The following is a 19,345-nucleotide window of genomic DNA, read 5'->3' on the forward strand; positions in this document are numbered from 1 at the left end:
TCCCCCCTATCAGGCACAGAGCAGGGCTGATCAGGGGGTTGGGGCACCTTCCCCTGTCACGAACAGAGCAGGGCAGATAGGGAGGTTGTGGCCCCGCCCCCTGTCACACACAGAGCTGCAGGGTGATCAGGGGGTTTGGGCGCTGCCCCCTGTCACGCTGATCCCGGTGCCGGGAGGCCTTGCTGCTCCGCTGATCCCGGTGCCAGGAGGCATATTACCCTTTTACTATATAGGATAGAGGCCTGGTGCACGGGTAGGGGCCGGCTGGTTTGCCCTGAAGGGTGTCCTGGATCAGGGTGGGGGTCCCCACTGGGGTGCCTGGCCAGGCTGGCTGAGGGGCTGAGGGCTGTTTTCAGGCTGGTGGGTTGACTGAAGCTCCCAACCGCTCCTTTTTTTCTTTTTTTTTTTAATTCTGGGCCAGCTTTAGCTCTGAGGCCTTGGCTGCTGAAAGCCGGTTTCTGGCCTTTGTTTTTCCTTCTGTATTTGATACAATGTTGCGGTCCGGCTGGCTGAAGCCTGGCTGACTAACGCAGGTTTCTGGGGTTTTGTTTAGCTTCTATATTTGCAACATAGTTGCTTAGAGTTGCAGCTGAGAGGCCGGCAAGTGAGGCAAGGAACGTTGGAGTCCGCAGTCACTGGAGCAAGCAAGCCTCCCTGTTCGCTTCGGTGCATGGCTGCCGGCCGCCATCTTGGCTGACAGTTAATTTGCATAAGGATATGCTGATTAGCCAATGGGAAGGGTAGCGGTCGTACGCTAATTACCATGTTTCTCTTTTATTAGTGTAGATTGCCTTTCTGTGGTTAGTTGTTGGGGTCCATCCCCAGCAGGTCCAGGGGTTCCCAAAGGTGTGGACGGAGTCGGCAAAGAAGGAATGACACAGAAGCAGCATTCAGTTGATCATCATAGCCAGGTTCTCTAGCCAGGATCTCCAGCCAAGTTCTGTCTTTTTTGTCTTGTTACATCTGTATTTATACCAGTTGATTTTAATCCTATCAATTCTATTCCAAAGGTTAGGGCATTTCTTTTCTCCATTCCAAGGTTACTCTATTGTTCTATTAAGCTACAAGGAAGTAACTGAAGGAGATTATCCTAAGTAAAGATTATGTAGCTTAAGCGTGATTGTTAAAGTGATTAATTACCCACCTGGCACTTAGTTAAGGGCTTTTATTACCTCCCTAACTCCAGGGGAAAAATCCTCACCTGGGGAAACAACCTTTCTTGGGGAGGTGGTCCTGTTTAAAACACATAGCGCTAAGAAGGGGAGAAAACATATTAAGAACAGTATGCCATATACGCCAGGTCCCTTGAAACATATGCTGTGCAGATGTTTCTTTCCTGCAGCGACTGTGTCAAGCAGCAAGGATGGACCGGCTTCCGGCAGTTAGTTTTTGTATATATTCATTTCTAAAAGTATATAACTAATATACCTCATTTTTAAATTTAGACTGCAAGAGTATTAAAAGAGATGTTAGTGAATAAATAGTGTACTCCTACCTCTAGAAACATCCTGTATTGCTTATCTTAGGAGTCTGTTAGGTCTGCCAGCCCACCAGAATCAGTCAACACACAAACCTAAAGGGATATGTTCTCTTGAGCTCACAAAAAAAGCTCAAAAGGGGGGAGGGCTGTCTAACTTTGAGATTTGGCATTATAGTTACCATTTCAAGGAAAAACTAAATTTAACTGGAGAAACAGAAAGGTACTTCTAGTTATACAATGGGAAAAGCTTGAAGGGTACATAGGACCTCCATGAACTTTTTTATTTTTTTGCAACTTCCTATAAACCTATAATTATTTCAGAAGAAAGAAGAAAGGTAGATACCAAAAACTACAGGTTGTAGACATTATGACTGGCATTCCCTACTCAGATTTTCACAGTCTTGATCATTACCCAGTCCCATGAAAGGTTTGCGCAGGAATTAAGTCCCGTTCCCTTTTGCCTGGGAACACTGAACACTGCCACACTGTCAACTGTCTTTCAGACTACAAAATCTCCTTCACTTCACTTGCTAAAACAGCAGCAAGTCTGAATCTGCCTCTACCCCATCATCATCATCATCATCATCATCACCATCATCACCATCCCCAACTTGGGATAAATTTCTCAGAACTTATTTCTCAGAACTTATTTTAGCCTCAAATGGTTCAGCTAGAATATCAGTCCCCTAAGCTTTAGTTTACAACCCCCTTTCCCACGTCATACCCTGTCATATATCTTTAAGAAGGGAGAACTTACAAAGAAAAGAAAAATGAACAAGTAGCACTTTCAAAAGGTGGAGAAACATCCCATTTTATCTCACGACTGCCTGAGAAATGACTGAATGTTCTATATCAGTACCTCAAATTATATTGATGTCTCTTCCACGTACAGCCCTAAGAAAACACTCCAGAAGAAAGGCTATTTTCTCTAGAAAGCATCCTAGACATCATTAATTGTTTCAATAAATATTAATTGAGCACCTGATAGGTGCCAGAAACTGTTCTGTGTACCAGAGATATACCTATAAACAAAACAAAGTCTCAGATCTCTAACACTTAAATTCCAGTAAAGCAGACAACAGTTAAGTAATAAGTTCAAATAGTAACAAGAACTAATGAAGAGAATAAAACAGATATAATGGGGAGAGGTATGAGCAAGAGACAAGAAAGTGCAGGAAAAGAATTTTTTACATGCACTGTAAGCTGAGATTTGAATGATGGGAAAGAGAGAGTCTACAAAAAACAGGTAAAAGAACTTACTGGGTAGAAGCAATTATTAAGGGACTGGGCAGGAATTAGCTTAGCATGTTTGCTAATTAAAAACGGACTTGTGTGAGTCTGGCCGGTGTGGCTCAGTGGGCTGACCGTTGACTTGTGAACTAGGAGGCTGTGGTTTGATTCCTAGTCAGGGCACATGCCTAGATTTCAGGCTCCATCCCCAGTCAGGAGCGTGCAGGGAGGCAGCCAATCAATGATTCTCCCTCATCATTGATGTTTCTGTCTCTCTTCCTCTCTGGGAATCAATAAAAAAATATATATATTTTAAAAAGGGTGGAAACAGAACCATTGAGAATGCTATTAGAGTAGTCTAGACAAGAGATGACAGGAGCTTGTTCTAGGAAAGTGGCAATGAAGGTGAAAAGAAGTAGATGGCTTCAGGATATATTTGGAGGCAGAGCTGACAGGACGTACTAATAATGAAGGGAGAGAGGGGAAAGGGACACAACGACAGCTCCTAAATTTATGGTTTGAGCAATCTAGTGGTTCCTGGTGCCATCAGTGACTGACAAAGACTGGGGGAGAGGGAGTGAGGAGACTTAGGAGGAAATAACGTTTCCTTTTGGCCATGTCAGCCAAGAAAACCAAATGGAGATTGCAGGAAGGCAGTTGAAAATGCAACTCTGGAATTCAGAACAGAGACCGTGGAGACAAAAATTTAAGTCATTGATGCTTAGATGGTTTTTAAAGCCATGGGACACTAAGTTATCACACTTAAGTAGGCAGTATGGTTAAAGAAGAAAACAAACAAGAAGAAATGCAGGGCTGAGTTCTGGAACACTATAACATTTGGAGGAAAAGCTGGAAAGAAGCTAACCTCACTGAGAAAGGAGTGGGGGTGGGGTGGGGGGGAGGTAAAGTAAAAGGAGGAAAAAAGGGACTTCCACGATCTGGAAATCACAGAAGCCAAAGCAGGTTTCAAGGAGGGAGTACTTAGCTATGCCAAGTGGAGGAAGACTAGGAGAGAGAGGAGTGGTGACTCTTGAATCTCAAAAAATGGAGGTGGTTGGTAACCCTGACAAGAGGTATTTCAATGGCACTGGGGTAGAAGCCTGAGCGGAGTGAGTTTAGAAGAGAATGAGAAGCGAGAAGACAGTAAACACAGGCAACTTTTATTCTAAGTTCTACTTATTGATCACGGGCACACCCTAGCCATTGCTTTCAGCAGCCGTCCTTGCAAATCTCCAGATCTTTGAGTTCCTCAGTTCTTGTAGGGCAGGGGCACATTCTTTTGTTGTTGTTGTTGTTGTTAAGTTTTTGTCAAACATCCACTACGTGCAAGGCACTGTGCTAGGTGCTGTGAGAGTTACAAAAGGAAATCAGGAAGTTTGTTCTGTAGAACAATACAGGTTATGAGACACATACCAAGATGAAGGCTCAGATGGAGTATCTATTGCATGAGTTCAAAGAAGTTTCCTTTCATTTGTAACATCTGCAGAGGAAGTGGCTTTTAGCATTTAAGTATAGATAGAATTTAAAGATGTGTAATTGAGGGTGCGGAAAATAAGTCATTCTGGGAAAAAGAAATAATATAGAAGGCGCAGAGGCGGGAAAGCATGACTGGTTCTGGGAGAAAAGCCAGGGTCCTAGTTTGGCTGGAGCAAGGGCTACTCAAAACAAGAAGGAATAAGGTCAGACGGGGGGCATCCCAGATGCTGTGCCATGGGACCTGGCCTGCGCTCCCCAGAACCAACACGACCCTCTGGGGCCCGCGCCCCTTCGCTCTTGCCGGCTAGAGCCTTCCGGGCTCAGGCCCCTTCCCTGAGCCGTTCTTCCCCGCCTGGTCCCGGAGGCAGGGGCCACCGCCGTGCCTCCACTCGCGCCCTCTGTGCAAGCTCGTGGGAACCGCCTCCATCGCCCGGGACTCACCACTCTGACTCTGAACCGCCCAACGCGGCCTCAACGTCGCCGAGCAGTCGCCATCTTTCCCTTTTCCGGGTCGCCGAGATGCACCCCCACGACCGCGCGGCAAGCTGGGAAGGCGAGTTCCTAATACTGGGCTGCACTTGCCCATGAGAGCTCCAGAACTACCAATCCCAGAATGCACGGCGCCAGCGTCAACCCCGGGGCGCGGAGTCTGCTGGGCAATGTAGTTCGCCAAACATCTGAGTCGGCCAGCGGAAGAGTTTTCCGTGGGTTGGCTTCCCGCAAAAGGCTCTTTCCCAGCCGTCTTCTTGGAATATGCTGGTCTTCCTAGAAACTGCAGTCAATGACTACCATGGCTTGTGGCTTACTTCCCTTTGTGGAAAGCGTTTTTACAAAAATATCTGTGAGAGAGATTATTAGTCCCACTTCATAGGTGGACAAATACCAGTAAAAGTTAGGTTACAGCCCTAACCGGTTTGACTCAGTGGATAGGGCGTCAGCCTGCCGACTCAAGGGTCCCAGGTTCGATTCCCGTCAAGGGCATGTACCTTGGTTGCGGGCACTGAAGTATGGTAGCAATCATCTCAGGTAGAAACTGTAGTTTAACTTTAACCCTGCTGTTTGGCTTCTGTGCTTATTTGCTTTGTTTAACAATAGAAAAGTTACTTTGATTTTCTAAATTGTATAAGACATCCCATTCGATTAAATGCCTTATTGATTGTAATGTGAATATCCCATGGGTTGTGGTCATACTGGTCTTAGAAAGCACATTTTCCTTTACCGGGGAAGGACAGCACAGTTATCCCAAGGTCAGAGGGCTCCAGTTAACATATTCTTGTTGACTCAGTGTTCCAGAGACCCAAAACTGTAATTTAGATAACATGCCTAAGTTTTTTTTTTAATTAAATCTTTATTGTTCAGATTACATTTGTTCCTCTTTTTTTCCCCATAACTCCCCTTCTCCCAGTTCCCGCCCCACCCTCCACCCTCACTCCCCACCCACTGTCCTCATCCATAGGTGCACGATTTTTGTCCAGTCTCTTCCCGCATCTCCCATTCCCCTTCCCGCCCCCCCCAAGAATAGTCAGTCCATTCCCTTTCTATGTCCCTGATTCATTGTAATCACCAGTTCATTCTGTACATCAGATTATTTATTCACTTGATTCTTAGATTCACTTGTTGATAGATGCATGTTTGTTGTTCACAATTTGTATCTTTACCTTTTTCTTCTTCCTCTTCTTAAAGGATACCTTTCAGCATTTCGTATAATACTGGTTTGGTGGTGATGAACTCCTTTAGCTTTTCCTTATCTGTGAAGCTCTTTATCTGACCTTCAATTCTGAATGATAGCTTTGCTGGATAAAGTACTCTTGGTTGTAGGTTCTTGGTATTCAGTACTTTGAATATTTCTTGCCATTCCCTTCTGGCCTGCAAAGTTTCTGTTGAGAAATCAGCTGACAGTCGTATGGGTATTCCCTTGTAGGTAATTGAGTCTCTTTCTCTTGCTGCTTTTAAGATTCTCTCTTTGTCTTTTGCTCTTGGCATTTTAATTATGATGTGTCTTGGTGTGGTCCTCTTTGGATTCCTTTTGTTTGGTGTTCTCTGCGCTTCTTGGACCTGTAAGTCCATTTCTTTCACCAGGTGGGGGAAGTTTTCTGCCATTATTTCTTCAAATAGGTTTTCAATATCTTGCTGTCTCTCATCTTCTGGCACCCCTATTATTCTGATATTAGTGCGCTTGAAGCTGTCCCAGAGGCTCCTTACACTATCTTCGTATTTTCGGATTCTTTTTTCATTTTGCTTTTCTGGTTGGGTGTTTTTTGCTTCTTCGCATTTCAAATCGTTGACTTGATTCTTGCACTCCTCTGGTCTGCTATTGGGTATAATATTCTTTATTTCAGTCCGTGTATGCTTAATTTCTAGTTTCTTTATCGTAGCATCGAGGGTCTCATTAGTTTTCGTGAGGCTCTCCTCAAGTTTATTGCAAGCCCTCAAAATTGCGATTTTTAGCTCCATATCCTCCATTTCTGTCATGTTTTTTTGTCTCCGCATTTTTTATGCCTTCTTGGTGCACCCCCTTGTGGTCTTTGTGCGCAGTCTTGTTCTAGTTAAGCCTTGATTGTTGTAGTTAATACTAGAGGGATTTGACCACCAGGCTGACTGGCTGTGAGAATCAGCTGTGTGGAAAACTTCTGTCCTCTGGGGAGGTGCTAATCTAGCCTTTGCCTGAGGGGATCTGGCAAATGGCTCTGCGCAGGGCTTGGGCGGGGCGGGATCAACAGGGCGGGCCGAGGGAGCAGTTATGGCTGCTCTCAGTCCCGTTCCCAGAGGCTCTGCATCTCAGAACCCCGGCAACCGCTGCGTTCCCATAGGCTCTGCTTCTCAGAACCCTGGCAACCGCTGCAAACCTGGGGGAGAAAGCTGCCCTCAGGTTCCAACTGATGCCGGATAATCCCGCTTCTCCCGTCTGAGTCTGAGTCCCTAGAGACTCGCCCGGATCTGGAGCTCAGAGTCTGAGACTCCCTCCTGATTGAAAACGACAACCGCGCCCTCAGCCACCAGCCCGCTTTCGCGCACCTCCGCACCTTTAAATTTTCCACACTGCGCTTCCTCTGAGCCTCGGTATGCGTTGTCTTTCCTTCTAGTTGAAGAGTCTCTCCTCAGCCAGCCTTCCTGTGGTTCTGGGTGATGTCCATTCTGTCTTTTAGTTGTATTTTTGAAGTGGTTGTTTGCGGCAGCAGTCTCCGGTGTTTACCTATGCCGCCATCTTGGTCTCCTCAACATGCCTAAGTTTAACCCAGGTTCCTCATTCCAGACCCGAGGGCTCTAGATAATGTGTTGCTGTCAATTCAGTGACCCCGAGACCCAAAACTATAATTAACATGCTGCTTCTGCTTCTGTAAACTGCTTTTTTTGCAAACCAGGTTCCTCATTCCAAACCTTGAGATGTAATCAATACCTTTGTGATCTTTGCCTATATAAGTCTGGCTTTGCCACCATCTTATCACTATGAGATTTGGGAAAGCAAAATGGCCCCTCATAGTCCCGGATTGCAATAAATGTGACTCTAATTCGACTTCTTGAGGCATCCTTCTGTGATTTGCGGGGTACATTACAACAGCACAACCCCAGTAGGGAGTGTGCAGGAGGCAGCTGATCGATGTTTCTAACTCTCTATCCCTCTCCCTTCCTCTCTGTAAAAAAATCAATAAAAAATATTTTTAAAAAATAAAATAAATCAACATTCTCCTCTTTAAAAAAAAAAGTTAGGTTACAGGTGTAGCTGAGTATTTCACAATGAAGGTGGATCTGTTCATTGTTTGGGACTATCCCAGGTTTAGGAGAACGTTTCAGCAATCCACGATAATAACTCCTTTATTGAGACAACTCAAAATGAGGCCACACAACAGATTCCAAAGTTCTGGGCAGTGGCACATGTTTTCTCAACACTCCAGATAGGACCCTGGCTTCTTTCTTCCTCTTATTCCACCCCCTCTCCCACTTCAGTCCTCCACTGAGTTCCCCCTACATACACACACTCCTCAAACTGTGTGTTCACTTTGTTTTTCTTTGGTCTTATCATTCACAGTTCCTTGCAACTTCTAGAATGGGCTTAGATACCAGGAAGTATCTAATGCCTCCTTCCTTCCCATTTCCCATCATCAGCTTTTTAAAAATCCTCACCCGAGGATATATTTATTGATTTTAGAGAGGAAACTGAGGGGGGGGGGAGAGGGGGGGGGAACATAGAAACATAATATGTACCCTGACCAGGGACCAAACCTGCAACCTTTTGGTGTACAAGATGACACATCAACCAAGCCACCCAGCCAGGCAGCTTTTTTGTTTCAATCCCCTATAGCTGTAGGGGCTGGCTTTTCTCTCTGAATATATGTTCAGTTCTCCTCAAGCAGAGCCTCTGGATAGACACAAATAATTCTAAAGCCCTGAGCATCATGCACAACGGCCCAAGTTCTCCTGGGAGAGGTACCCTTCTGCTCTGAGATCTGCCGCCATTGATCTGCCTCCACTTGTACCCCAGAGACAGAACTGAAGGGAAAGTAGCCTATTGTGTGCAATTCACCCAGTGGACACTGGAGGGCTCTCCACTCACAGAATGCAAACCCAGCTAACAATCAGATCAAAGCTGTAGATGAATCTTTAACAGCTGCAGTTATTATTTACTGAAAATCTTCTAAGTGCCCAACTCTGTGCTGGACATTTAACTTACCTTACTATTTTCCTGAGTTCTAATAACAGTATTTTACTGATAAGATTGTGGCCCAGAAAAATTAATTATGTCTTCAAAGGCCACATAGTTAAAAGAATGGAGCCAGGATTCAACTTCAGAATCCATGCTCTTTTCCTATTTCCAGATTTCCATTCCTCATCTTTAAAAATGGGTAGCCCTAACCCTAGCCGGTCTGGCTCAGTGGGTAGAGTGTCGGCCTGCGGACTGAAGGGTCCCGGGTTCGATTCCGGCCAAGGGCACATGTCCGGGTTGTGGGCTCGATTCCCGGTGGGGGGCATGCAGGAGGCAGCCGATCGATGATTCTCTCTCATCATTGATGTTTCTATCTCTCTCTCCCTCTCCCTTCCTCTCTGAAATCAATAAAGAAATATATTTTAAAAATAAATAAATAAAAATGGGTAGCCCTAGCCTGTTTGGCTCAGTGGATTGAGTCTCGGTCTGTGGACTGAAGGGTCCCAGATTCAATTTCAATCAAGGGCACCTGCCAGGGTTGTGAGCTTGATCTCCAGTAGGGGGTGTGCAGAAGGTAGCCTATCAATGATTCTCTCTCATCATTGATGTTTCTATCTCTCTTTCCCTCTCCTTTCCTCTCTGAAATCAATTAAAAAAAAATATTTTTAAATGGGTAAAACCCAGAAAAGTGATGAGGTTGTCCAGGTTCATAATAGTTCTAGCACATTTCTCTCATGAATGAGACAAATAAAACATTGAGCTTAAAAGATACTTATTTGATCCCTGGCTTGTGTGGTTCAGTGGTTAGAGGGTCCACTCTCACACCCAAGGCTCTCGGGTTTGATTTCTGGTCAAGGGCACATACCTGGGTTGCAGGTTTGATCCCTGGCCCCAGTCAGAGCATGTGTGGGAGGCAGTCAGTAGATGCGCACAGTTGTTTCTCTCTCTCTCCCCCTCCCTCCTTTCCTCCCTTTCACTCTCTCTATAAATCAATGGAAACAATATCCTTGGGTGGGGGATCAACAACAACAAAAAATATACTTGTTTGTTTTAACCTGCTAGTTCTTTCACAAGCATGCATCTTTGGAGATGGAGACAAAGAGACTATGTTCTAATGAGAGCCACAGGTAGTCTCCTTTTTTAGGTACAACATGGCTAGCAGTAATGGGCCAATGGGATTATAGTTAGCGCTGAGACTTGGTTTGAATCTTTTTTTTTTAAAATATATTTTATTGATTTTTTACAGAGAAGAAAGGAGAGGGATAGAGAGCTAGAAACATCGATGAGAGAGAAACATCGATCAGCTGCCTCCTGCACGCCCCCCAGTGGGGATGCGCCCGCAACCAAGGTACATGCCCTTGACCAGAATCGAACCCAGGACCCTTGAGTCTGCAGGCCGACGCTCTATCCACTGAGCCAAACCGGTTCGGCACTTGGTTTGAATCTTGATTCCACTACATACAAGCAGTATGATCTCGTGCAAGTTATGTGGCATCTTTGGCTTTTCTGTTTCCTTATTTATAAAATAGCGATAATATGACTTGCCTCAGGGTAGGACTTGCCTCTGAGCGGTGAGAAGTGCATGTTCTGGAGCCAGGTTACCTGGATTTGCATCCAGCTTCTACCACTTTCTGGCTGTGTGACCTTGGGCACGTTGACTAATCTCTCTGAACCTGTTTCCTTGTCTGTAAAATGAAGTAGATAGTACTCCATAGGAATAAATAATATATATATATATAAAGAACTCAAAAGCATCTGTGACCCACAGTCAACATTTAACAAATGTTAGCTATTATCATTTGTAGGGTTAATAAAGGTGACGTTGGTAAAGCTATCAGCACAGTGCTGAGCACACTCAATACCTAGTAGCTCTCTATTTCCAACACACAATGAAACTTGGAAAAAAGAACTATAAGTCACTGAAGAGAAGGGAAGCTAAGGCCCCTGGGCTGCCCTCAACAGGCAATAGAATTGGGAGTTCAAGAAAGCAGAAGACATCATTTCTCTTTGAACTCAGATGAGACCAGAACTCCTGCAGGTTGGGATCTCAGCAGCTTGGATCCTTGGGATTCACCAAACCTGTCGCTCTCTCTACACTCCCTGGGACAATGGTTCTCAACCAGGAGTGAGTGTGCCCCAGGGGACACTTAGCAACATCTGGAAACATTTTGGTGGTAGACAGCTGGGGAGGGGGGCTGCTACTGACATCTAACAGGTAGAGAGGCCAGGGATGCTAAGCCTCCTCCAATGCACAGGACAACCCTCACAGCAATCCCTTTTCTAGTCTAAAATGTCTTTAGTTCCAAGGTTGAGAAACCCTGCCCTCGGGCTAAGATCCTCAGTGGCTTAGCAGGACTTGGGTGGGGTTGGGGGTGAGTAGGGGTGGGAGTAGAGGGAGGAGACCCTTGTTGGAAGTGCCGGGGAACAGTGGAGGCGGCCGCTCTGCAGCCCACAGAAAGGCCCCAGGCCAGCTTTTTCCTCATTATCAATGATCAAAGGAAACAGAAAGACACTAAGAAAACAGAGCCAACTTCTTTATATGTGTTATATTTTTCATTAATAAATAGGTTTTCTTCTTTAAACACAGAACATATAACAGATTGAAACACGCCCCCCTCCCCCCATTCCAAAGACAAGAGTCTATAAAACAAATGCCAGCTGTACTGCCCTAGGGGCAGAAAAAGTCTGGTGACCCCCACCCAGCCCTGCCCCCTGCAGCACCACCACCCCCACACTGCAAGAGAAGGGGGTCCAGGGCTTCTCCCTTGGACCCTGGGGACTTAGGGGAGAAGCATGTGAATGTATGATGTCACCTCTCCATGAGGCATGGGCTATGCAAAGATGAGGTTTCCTTCTCATTGGCTCTGACCAGCTCCTGTCCTTCTGATTTCAGTCATGAAGCACCGGGGCTCAGCTCCCGAGGGAGCTGCCTCACGGCTTCCCCACTCTCCACTCTTCTGTGGCCTCCTCAGAGGGGAAGGGAAGGGCTCAGGGACCCCTCCCGTCCCCTGGCCTGCATGGAAACGCTGGGTGGAAGAGGCATGATGCTGAAGGTGAGGCTCCTGTAAGACCCCTGAGCCCATGAGGCCAGCAGGCCCCCCACACCCCCACACCATTTCTTCCTCTGGAGTGGGGGGCACTGGGGCAGCCACCCCCTCCACCACCTAGTGCCTGGCTTGGGGTGTGATGGTTCTTTCTGAGTGTCAGGTCCTCAAGCCGGGCCTGGCTCTTTCCTTGTCCCGTTCTTGTCTCCTTCCAAGCCCTCACCGCGGCAGTCTGAAAAACTCGTTGTCCAGTGTCCTAAATTGTCTCCTCCTCCCTCTCCCCGCGCCTCTGCAACCCGAGGGAGGGGGTGGGAGGCTGTCTCCCCTCTCCAACCTCCGCTTCACATAATGGAACAGCTTTTGGCCTTTTCCTTCTTGAAGGTAGAAGAGATGAGTTCAGAACGGCTGGGGAGGTGGAGCAGTCGCTTGGAGAAGCTCCGGACGGGGCTCTTTGGGGGCATCGGGCTGGGCTTGCTCAGACACACCGTGGATGCCGTCCGGAAGATGCTGTGGATACTCTTTTCTGAGGTGAAAGCTGAGCCTTCCAGGTAGATTTCCGCACCCAGCTGCTTGGCTATTGCACAGCCCTGCAGGGGGAGGGGGGATTGAGGTCACGGATGCAGTGGTCAAATGGCTCTGAAACACTGCCTCCTGTGTTAGTGGTACTCCGCGGGCTGCTCCACATGGGACCCAACTGCCAGTCTCCCACCATCGCCCTCTGCTAATTATTTTCTGAAGGTGAAGCCTGACAGCCCCTTAGCATCACCTGGGACACTTTTAAAACCATATTGATAGCAAAGGACTTGTATGCATGCATATTAGCATCACCAATGGACACAGACACTGGGCGGTGGGGGCTTGCCCGGGGTGGGAATGGCTGGCGGGGGGGGGGGGTGGTCAAGTGGGGAAAAAGGAGACATATGTAAAACTTTAGACAATAAATAAATTTAAAAAAAAATAAAACAAACCCATATTGATGCCAGAACAAGTAAATCAGAATTTCTGGGGGTAGGGCCTAGTCATTAGCATTTTTAAGAGCTCCCCAGACAAGTCTCATATGAAACACTAGGTTTTTTTTATTTTTATTTTTATTTTTATTTTTATTTTTTATTTTTCGCTAAAAGTATTACAAAGGGTATTACATAAGTGTCCTTTTTTCCCCCCGACCCTTGACAAAAAGGAGATATATGTAAAACTTTAGACAATAAATAAATTTAAAAAATAATAAAACAAACCCATATTGATGCCAGAACAAGTAAATCTTATTCCCCTCCCTCCTGTCCCCCAACCCTCCCTGGCCTTCCCACTGCAGTCCGACAATCGGTGAAACACTAGTTTTAAAAAAATGAACCTTTACTCCCATGTGCATAAGAAATTATCCAGGATCTCATTAAAAATGTAATTCCCATATCTTTCTCCCAAAGTGACTCTATACATATGGAGTCGGAATTCCAATAAGCTCCTCTAGTGATTCTAATGCAGGTGGTGCACAAAAACCATCTGAGAAACACAGAGGAACGCTCCCCTGTCAACCTCTAGCACAAATCTGGGTAAACGAGTACCACCTCTATCCAGGTGATTAGCTGCCGATTACAGATGGCCCCCAAAGTGCCGCTTCTCTCTCGCTGTAGTGACAGAGCCTGAACAAGGGCTACGTTTCAAGTCCTTTGCCTGTAGCCTTCTCCACCCCACCCCCACACACAATGGCGCGCACACACCTGCTCATATGAGATGGGTGCCTGCTTCTGGTGGGACAGCTCCATCAGGGTGCTCAGGTCTGTTCGCAGGTCTGTCTTGCAGCCAATAAGCAAAACACGGGTGCTGGGACAATAGTCTAGGATTTCCGTCCTCCACTGAAGAGCCGGACAAAAAAGGGAAGTCAGGGGCTGACAGGCCCAGAGAAGCCCAGCTGGCAACATCACACACCGTAGCTTATCACCAGCCCAGCCATCCCTCTGAGTCACAGCATCGCCACTGCACAATGACATCATCTTCCAGCCCGTGAGGACGCGGGGCCACGGGAATGCTGACCCAAGAGCCTGTCCCCTCTTTCAACAGCCCAGTCACTAGAGAAGAACTAGGGTAGATCTCTTCCCACTCTCTGCCCAGCAGTCGAGCCTGGATCTGCTCCCTCAATCCCGTCAGAGGGCTGCCACAAACTCAGAAAGCCAGGAGGAAGACAACCAGTCTCTTCCCAAGGGAAGGTGATAGTCCCAGGGACTTCTGGGAAACTAGCCTAGTTCCACAAGGTATCCTGGGACTCCTCTGTATGATCAGATTTTGCCACCCAGACTAGGCATTTCCTACCAGCAGCTCTGTTCAGGCCTGCCTGGCTTGCCCAGTTCCAGTGGGCCTGGGATCAAGGTCTATAGAAGCTGCCTCCAGAAAAACTCATCCCTGACCCTCAAACCGTATCACCAAGAGGTTCTCTGACTCTCAATCCTTCGCTTCCTGGGTTTTCAACACCACCCTCCCTTGCTGGTCCTCTGGCAGAGCAGTATAGGGCAGGGGCAGGAGAGCTGGGTTCTAGTCCCGGCGATGTAGCTAATGGTGTGGCCTTGGGAAAATTTCTTCCTCCCCTGGCCCCAGTTTCTTTCTGTTACACAAGAAGGGATTAGATGACAAAGTCCTCAATGCTCCTTTTTGTTCTCAAGCTGAGCTAGAGATTGTAGAGTTTCAGCCTCACCTTCTTGAGTGCACTGTCCACTGTCTCCGGACGGCTGATATCAAAGCACAGTAACACTGCGTCCGAGTCGCTGTAGCAGAGTGGACGGACATTGTCATAGTAGGGAGATCCTGTGATGGGGGAGAAAGAGCTGATGATGAGCCGTGGCAGTTTCCCTCCCTACAGGCCTAAACCCACAGAGCCTGGGAAGATCATTCTTGGTCCCCTAGGTTAGTTGGCCCCACCCATCTCCCAGGGGAACCTGCTGCCGCATGGAAACTGGGGACCTGACCACCTGCCAGAAGCAATGCATCCTCCTTAGCCATGAGAAAAGGGAAGGGGGCACAGTACCAGGAGGGTGGAACATGATTGACCCTGTCTAGGTCTCCTTAATCTAAGGTGTGCCAGTTCTGAGTCCCCGAGGAGGGTGCTCCCACCCTGCAGAGACCAGGGCTTGCTCAGGGTCTCCTCTTCTTGAGAGTCTGCCTGCTGCACCGCCTCTGCCCCCCTTTTCTGCTCCAAGGTTCTCCCCAAGGAAGAAACAGACCTGCCTGTTACATAACAGCTGCCCTGCTTGTTCGCCATGGGGTCAGACTCTAAGAGGCTGGGAGGGATTCAGTGCCCTGCTCCTCCTCTGCCCAAATCGGCTTACCCTGAAAAGGGCAAAAAGAAAGCTGCAGCCCCTGTCCCCCCAGATCTCAGGGAGACAGTCCCAAAGATAGCAGCACCAAGAGCTGGGGACTTAGAGCCAGGGTCCTTCCCTGGGAGGGCAGTAGGCACTGCAGACCCAGGTGGTCTAATAGGGGAGAATGCTAGGAGCTGAGACTGCCCCCACCCCACCCTGGGAAGGAACAGTAGCAGATTTGGAACCCAGACAATCCGTGCTTAGAATAGCAAGCAGCCCCTCTCCCTGCACCACAATCACCATGGAAACTGGGGGGAATCCAAGTGGGGAGGGGGTTGGTTGTTAAAAAAAAAGAGTAAAGGGGAGTTGGGTAGCTGCCGGCTCCTTCAGCAATCTGCCCCCATCCCCTCTCTGAGGTGGGGTCGCATCACCAGCACTGAGCAGAGGGAGCACTGCAGCACTGGGAAGGGGGAGGGGAGGAGGCCTCCATCTGGCTCCACACAATCCCCCTCCCCTAAGACCCGCAAGTGAATAATGGGAACAGGTTCCACCCAGGCCCCAACGTTGGGAAGCCCCATCCCACTTCCTCCTTCCTTACGTGCATCTAATTGAAAGAGGGAGTTTGAGGATGACTGACAGCCAGCATCCTTTTGGAAACTGGGGGGTAGGGTGGGGTGGGGATTCGATGTAGGAAACAGAGACCACCTTGCTGATTTTCCATGATCTGGGTTGGAATTCAAAGGCTGCATTCTGACTGTGGGAGGAGGGGGAAGCAGCAGGAAGTCGTGGTGGTAGAGGGGAGTGGCGCTTTGGGGCGGTGGTAGTGGAAAGAGATGAGCTGCAGTAAGATTGGGGAAGATCGGAAGGTGGACAGGCTACAGCAGATGCAAAAGCATACATCACGCAGCCAACTGCGTGCCAGCCGGCTCCAGCCAGCACCGCACAGGCCAGGAGAGCCAGCACCCTGCCTCCCAGCCTCTGGAACTGCAGCCCAGAAAGCAGAGCAGGTTGAGGAATTTTTGTTTTGCTTTGTTTTGTTTTGGGGAAGGGGGGGGGGCAAGGGGAAGTCTCATTTTCTATGTACCCGTCCCATCCCCTACCCCAAACCTTTTCAGACCTCAAAATTGGATCATGGGAACAACGGCTCTTTGGAGGAACAGGACTGCATATTTATTATATGGAACAGGAAACCCCTAGTGATTTATAGTTCCTCTTTAAACTCAGCCTCAATATGCATTTTGAGAGAGGAGATTTTATTTTCTTTCTCCTATTCCTGGCTCTTAGTCCTTAATGACGGCTCTGAACCCAGTCTATTTGAAAAGGGCGGGGTAAAGAGATAATGGGAGGGGGTCAGAATCAATGCAAGGGGGAGCCTAGCACTGAGGGTTTAGGGTGGAGAGGCTGGAAAAATACTGCTTCCTACATCCCAGAAAGACAGGTCACTTCTACCTCGGCCCGTGGGGGGGAAATGGCCCCCTCCGCCACTATCCACAATGTGGCTGCCCCATATTGACTGTCTCCCCACCCTCTGAAGCCTCGATGATGCATCACCTCAGCCCTGAGCCGCAGCGCTATGACAGCAGAGCTGAGCTGCGGCAGCGGCCAGCGGCGGCCAGAGATGGAATGCAGGAGAGAACACGGAGTCAGGAAAGGATCGCTATTTCCCCAAAAGCAGGCTTGTTTCCTTGCCTCAGCCACAACTGCCTCCAGCCGCACTGCCTTCTGCCTCCTTTGGCTTTGCTCTGGGGCAGGAGAGGCTGTGTGTGTGGCAGCAGGGTGTGAGCATGGAGAAGCCCCGTCTGACTGGCTGCCCCCAAGAAGTATTCAGGGCTTCATTCACCTCACCATCCAGCCCTCCGAAGGATGAAGCTAGACCCAGAGAAAGGAGTGGCTTCTGGGGTTCTTCCATCCTGCACCCGGGGACCAGCCCCTCCCCCTACACCCAGCAGAGGAATCTTCAGGTCCCCTTCTTTCCATTTTCTGGCAAGCACCACACTCCTCCCCATCAAAGAGGAAAGCAATGTCTAAAGGGCAGCAGCTGCGACAGCCCGGTCGAGGTGGGAAGGGGCCTTGGGGGCCAGCAGCCTTACCTGAGGTGTCCCAGAGACTAAGCTCCACTCTCTGTTCCTCCGTCTCCAGGCAGGCTGTGTAATTCTCAAACACGGTGGGCACATACGTCTGCGGAAAGAGAGGGACTGTTCACACCCCGGGCCCCTGCCCTCTGGCTACACAAGAAGCCGCCCACTCACCCTAATGAGATGCTAACACGGCCAGAGGAGGGGACACCTGGGGCGGAGGGACCACACGGGACAGGATGCAGGGGCATGTAGAGGCACAGGCACTTGGCTCCATCAGATTAAGAAAGGGAATGGCTTTCAGCCGGGGACATGCCCCCAGAGTTTCGATGGTCGGGGACACACACACACTCTCTCTCCTCTCATCCCCAGATGTGTCTGTCTCCCAATTTCAGAGTCACAGCCAGTTCTAACTCTTTACTCCTCCCCACAAGCCCCCTGGACCTACAGAACAGTGGAAAGGGGCAGCAGGAGATTGCCCGGAGCCATGGTCTCAGAACCTTTGAGGTTGGGGTGAAGGGGCAGGCACGTATTGCGTCAAGAAACCCCAGATTCTAGAATGCCTCCGGTCCCCTCTCCAGAGAGCAGACTCCAGGCCGAAGGGAGGTAGGAGGGGATCTGATGGGGCCTATGGGTGAAGAGGTGAGGAGGAGCCAGCTCCAGCGGCGGCAGAAGTGGAACAGGTCTCAGGGGGAAGCTAAGGCAGGGCAGTCCTCCCGCCGAGGCAGCAGAGGGCGGGGCGGGGTGGGGTGGGTGGGGAAGGAGAGACCGCTCTCCTGGGCAGGTGGGAATCTATCCCGGGGGAGGCGGGCAGGCGGGCAGGCGGGCGAGGAGAGAAGCTGGCCAGGGGGCGGGCAGACAGCTCACCTCGGGGTAGCAGTCCTTCGCTAACACCTGTAACATCGCTGTCTTCCCACACTGCACGTCCCCCACCAAGACGAGTTTACATCTGGCCACGACTGGCTGGGGGGCCCGTCTTTCCTTCATGACTGTAGCCTCCGCGGGACGTGCACGCTGGTGCCGAGAGGAGAGGATTGCGCCAGGTGCGTCTCAGCGCGCGAACCAGCCGGATTCCCTGCCTCGCTCCAACTGAAGAGGAGGCCGGCACAGCCCCTTTATATCTGCCTGGGTGAGCCAATCACAAGAGGAGGCGGGCTCTGTCAGAGCCAATCCCCGAGGTGGGATCCCCTCCGGCAGCCAATGGTAGGAGGATCTGAGTCAGCGCCCTTTTCCTCCCGTCCCTTTCTCTTAAAGCTGCACCTTCCTGGAAGGGGATTCCCACGTTTTGCAATTGTATTAGGGAAGAGGGAAGGGATTTGAAGCCAAATGTATTGGTCTTGAGTGTCCACCGATTAGCGTCAAAAACCAGCCATGAAGGCAGAAAGTGAGGTCACGCTAGAGCTGTCCCAGAGGAGGAGGACCTGCCTGAGCTACGGACAGGTGGCACCCCTGGGTGGGGTGGGGGCAGAGATCTCTGACCTATTTGTTCCCTCTAATCCCCATCCAAACCAGTTCCCACTCTTGGCTTCCCCTCCCAGAAGCTTCTGCTCGGTGCCTTTATCAGTTCCTGCGATCCCCCTTTCAATTCCCGAGTCTCTTCCTCAGGAATCACCTTCGCCAAAAATAAATAAGTAAGAAAGCCTTCTCGCAGCATCTGGAAAAACCCCACACAGGCCCTGACCCAGAGATGGGCAGAGAGAAAGGAATGAGAGTGGGGTTGGGAGAAACGGTGACACCGAAGCAAACAAAGTCTCTGTCTGTTGGGCCAGACAACCTCTCACCCCATGCCTGGCAGGAGCTGCTGAGGCGTTTGTTCCGCTGCCTGGGTTCAGCTCCCCGGATGAATCAGGCGCAGGTCCAGTTCCACGTGACACCTGCTGATACCAATATGTGTCACCTGATTAAAGTCCAGGCTGGGCCTGGGGTTTGGGGATTAGAAAACTGAAGGGCAACCTAAAGTTGAGATGAGCGACATAACTGCCTGCATAACCTGCCCCTCAGAGCCCTTGCAAGTTAAGGCGCCAGTCCACTAGACAGAATCATGGGATGTACACAGCTCGGATGACTCACTGCTTATTCGCAACCACGATAGCTCAAATAAGGCCTCC

At 49.2% G+C, this 19,345-nt stretch overlaps 2 protein-coding genes across 3 annotated transcripts in view; both read right to left on the reverse strand.

Moving 5' to 3' along the window:
- Window positions 1-4,765, reverse strand: part of DDX23 (DEAD-box helicase 23) — an 18,133-nt gene extending 13,368 nt beyond the window's left edge. Inside the window, exon 1 of the mRNA XM_006091504.3 lies at window positions 4,628-4,765. The gene's annotated coding sequence lies outside the window, so the exon portion shown is untranslated. The remainder of the gene's footprint in view (window positions 1-4,627) is intronic.
- Window positions 4,766-11,347: 6,582 nt separating this feature from the next.
- RND1 (Rho family GTPase 1) lies at window positions 11,348-18,326 on the reverse strand. Of its 2 annotated transcripts, XM_006091505.3 has the most exons (5): window positions 18,105-18,326; window positions 17,253-17,340; window positions 14,559-14,668; window positions 13,591-13,725; window positions 11,348-12,459 (listed from the first exon to the last, which is right to left on the reverse strand). In XM_006091505.3, the coding sequence occupies exons 1-5, from the start codon at window positions 18,222-18,224 to the stop codon at window positions 12,214-12,216; spliced, it is 699 nt and encodes a 232-aa protein (XP_006091567.1). In that variant the 5' UTR covers window positions 18,225-18,326; the 3' UTR covers window positions 11,348-12,213. The 2 variants fall into 2 exon arrangements, with proteins under 2 accessions (XP_006091567.1, XP_023612090.1); XM_023756322.1 differs by lacking the exons at window positions 11,348-12,459; window positions 13,591-13,725; window positions 14,559-14,668 and adding an exon at window positions 14,676-16,000.
- Window positions 18,327-19,345: the final 1,019 nt, after the last annotated feature.

This window comes from Myotis lucifugus, unplaced genomic scaffold (assembly GCF_000147115.1).
Source record: "Myotis lucifugus unplaced genomic scaffold, Myoluc2.0 scaffold_91, whole genome shotgun sequence".
NCBI classification, from domain to species: Eukaryota; Metazoa; Chordata; class Mammalia; order Chiroptera; family Vespertilionidae; genus Myotis; species Myotis lucifugus.

What these genes read in the sequence shown, in the direction of transcription:
- RND1 (XM_006091505.3), bottom strand. Translation starts at nt 18,224, where the DNA reads ATGAAGGAAAGACGGGCCCCCCAGCCAGTCGTGGCCAGATGTAAACTC. An exon ending in CGAAGGACTGCTACCCCGAG is followed by an intron (nt 17,341 to 18,104) that starts GTGAGCTGTCTG and finishes CTCTTTCCGCAG; the next exon opens with ACGTATGTGCCCACCGTGTT. An exon ending in CACCCATCTCATATGAGCAG is followed by an intron (nt 12,460 to 13,590) that starts GTGTGTGCGCGC and finishes CTCCCCCTGCAG; the next exon opens with GGCTGTGCAATAGCCAAGCA.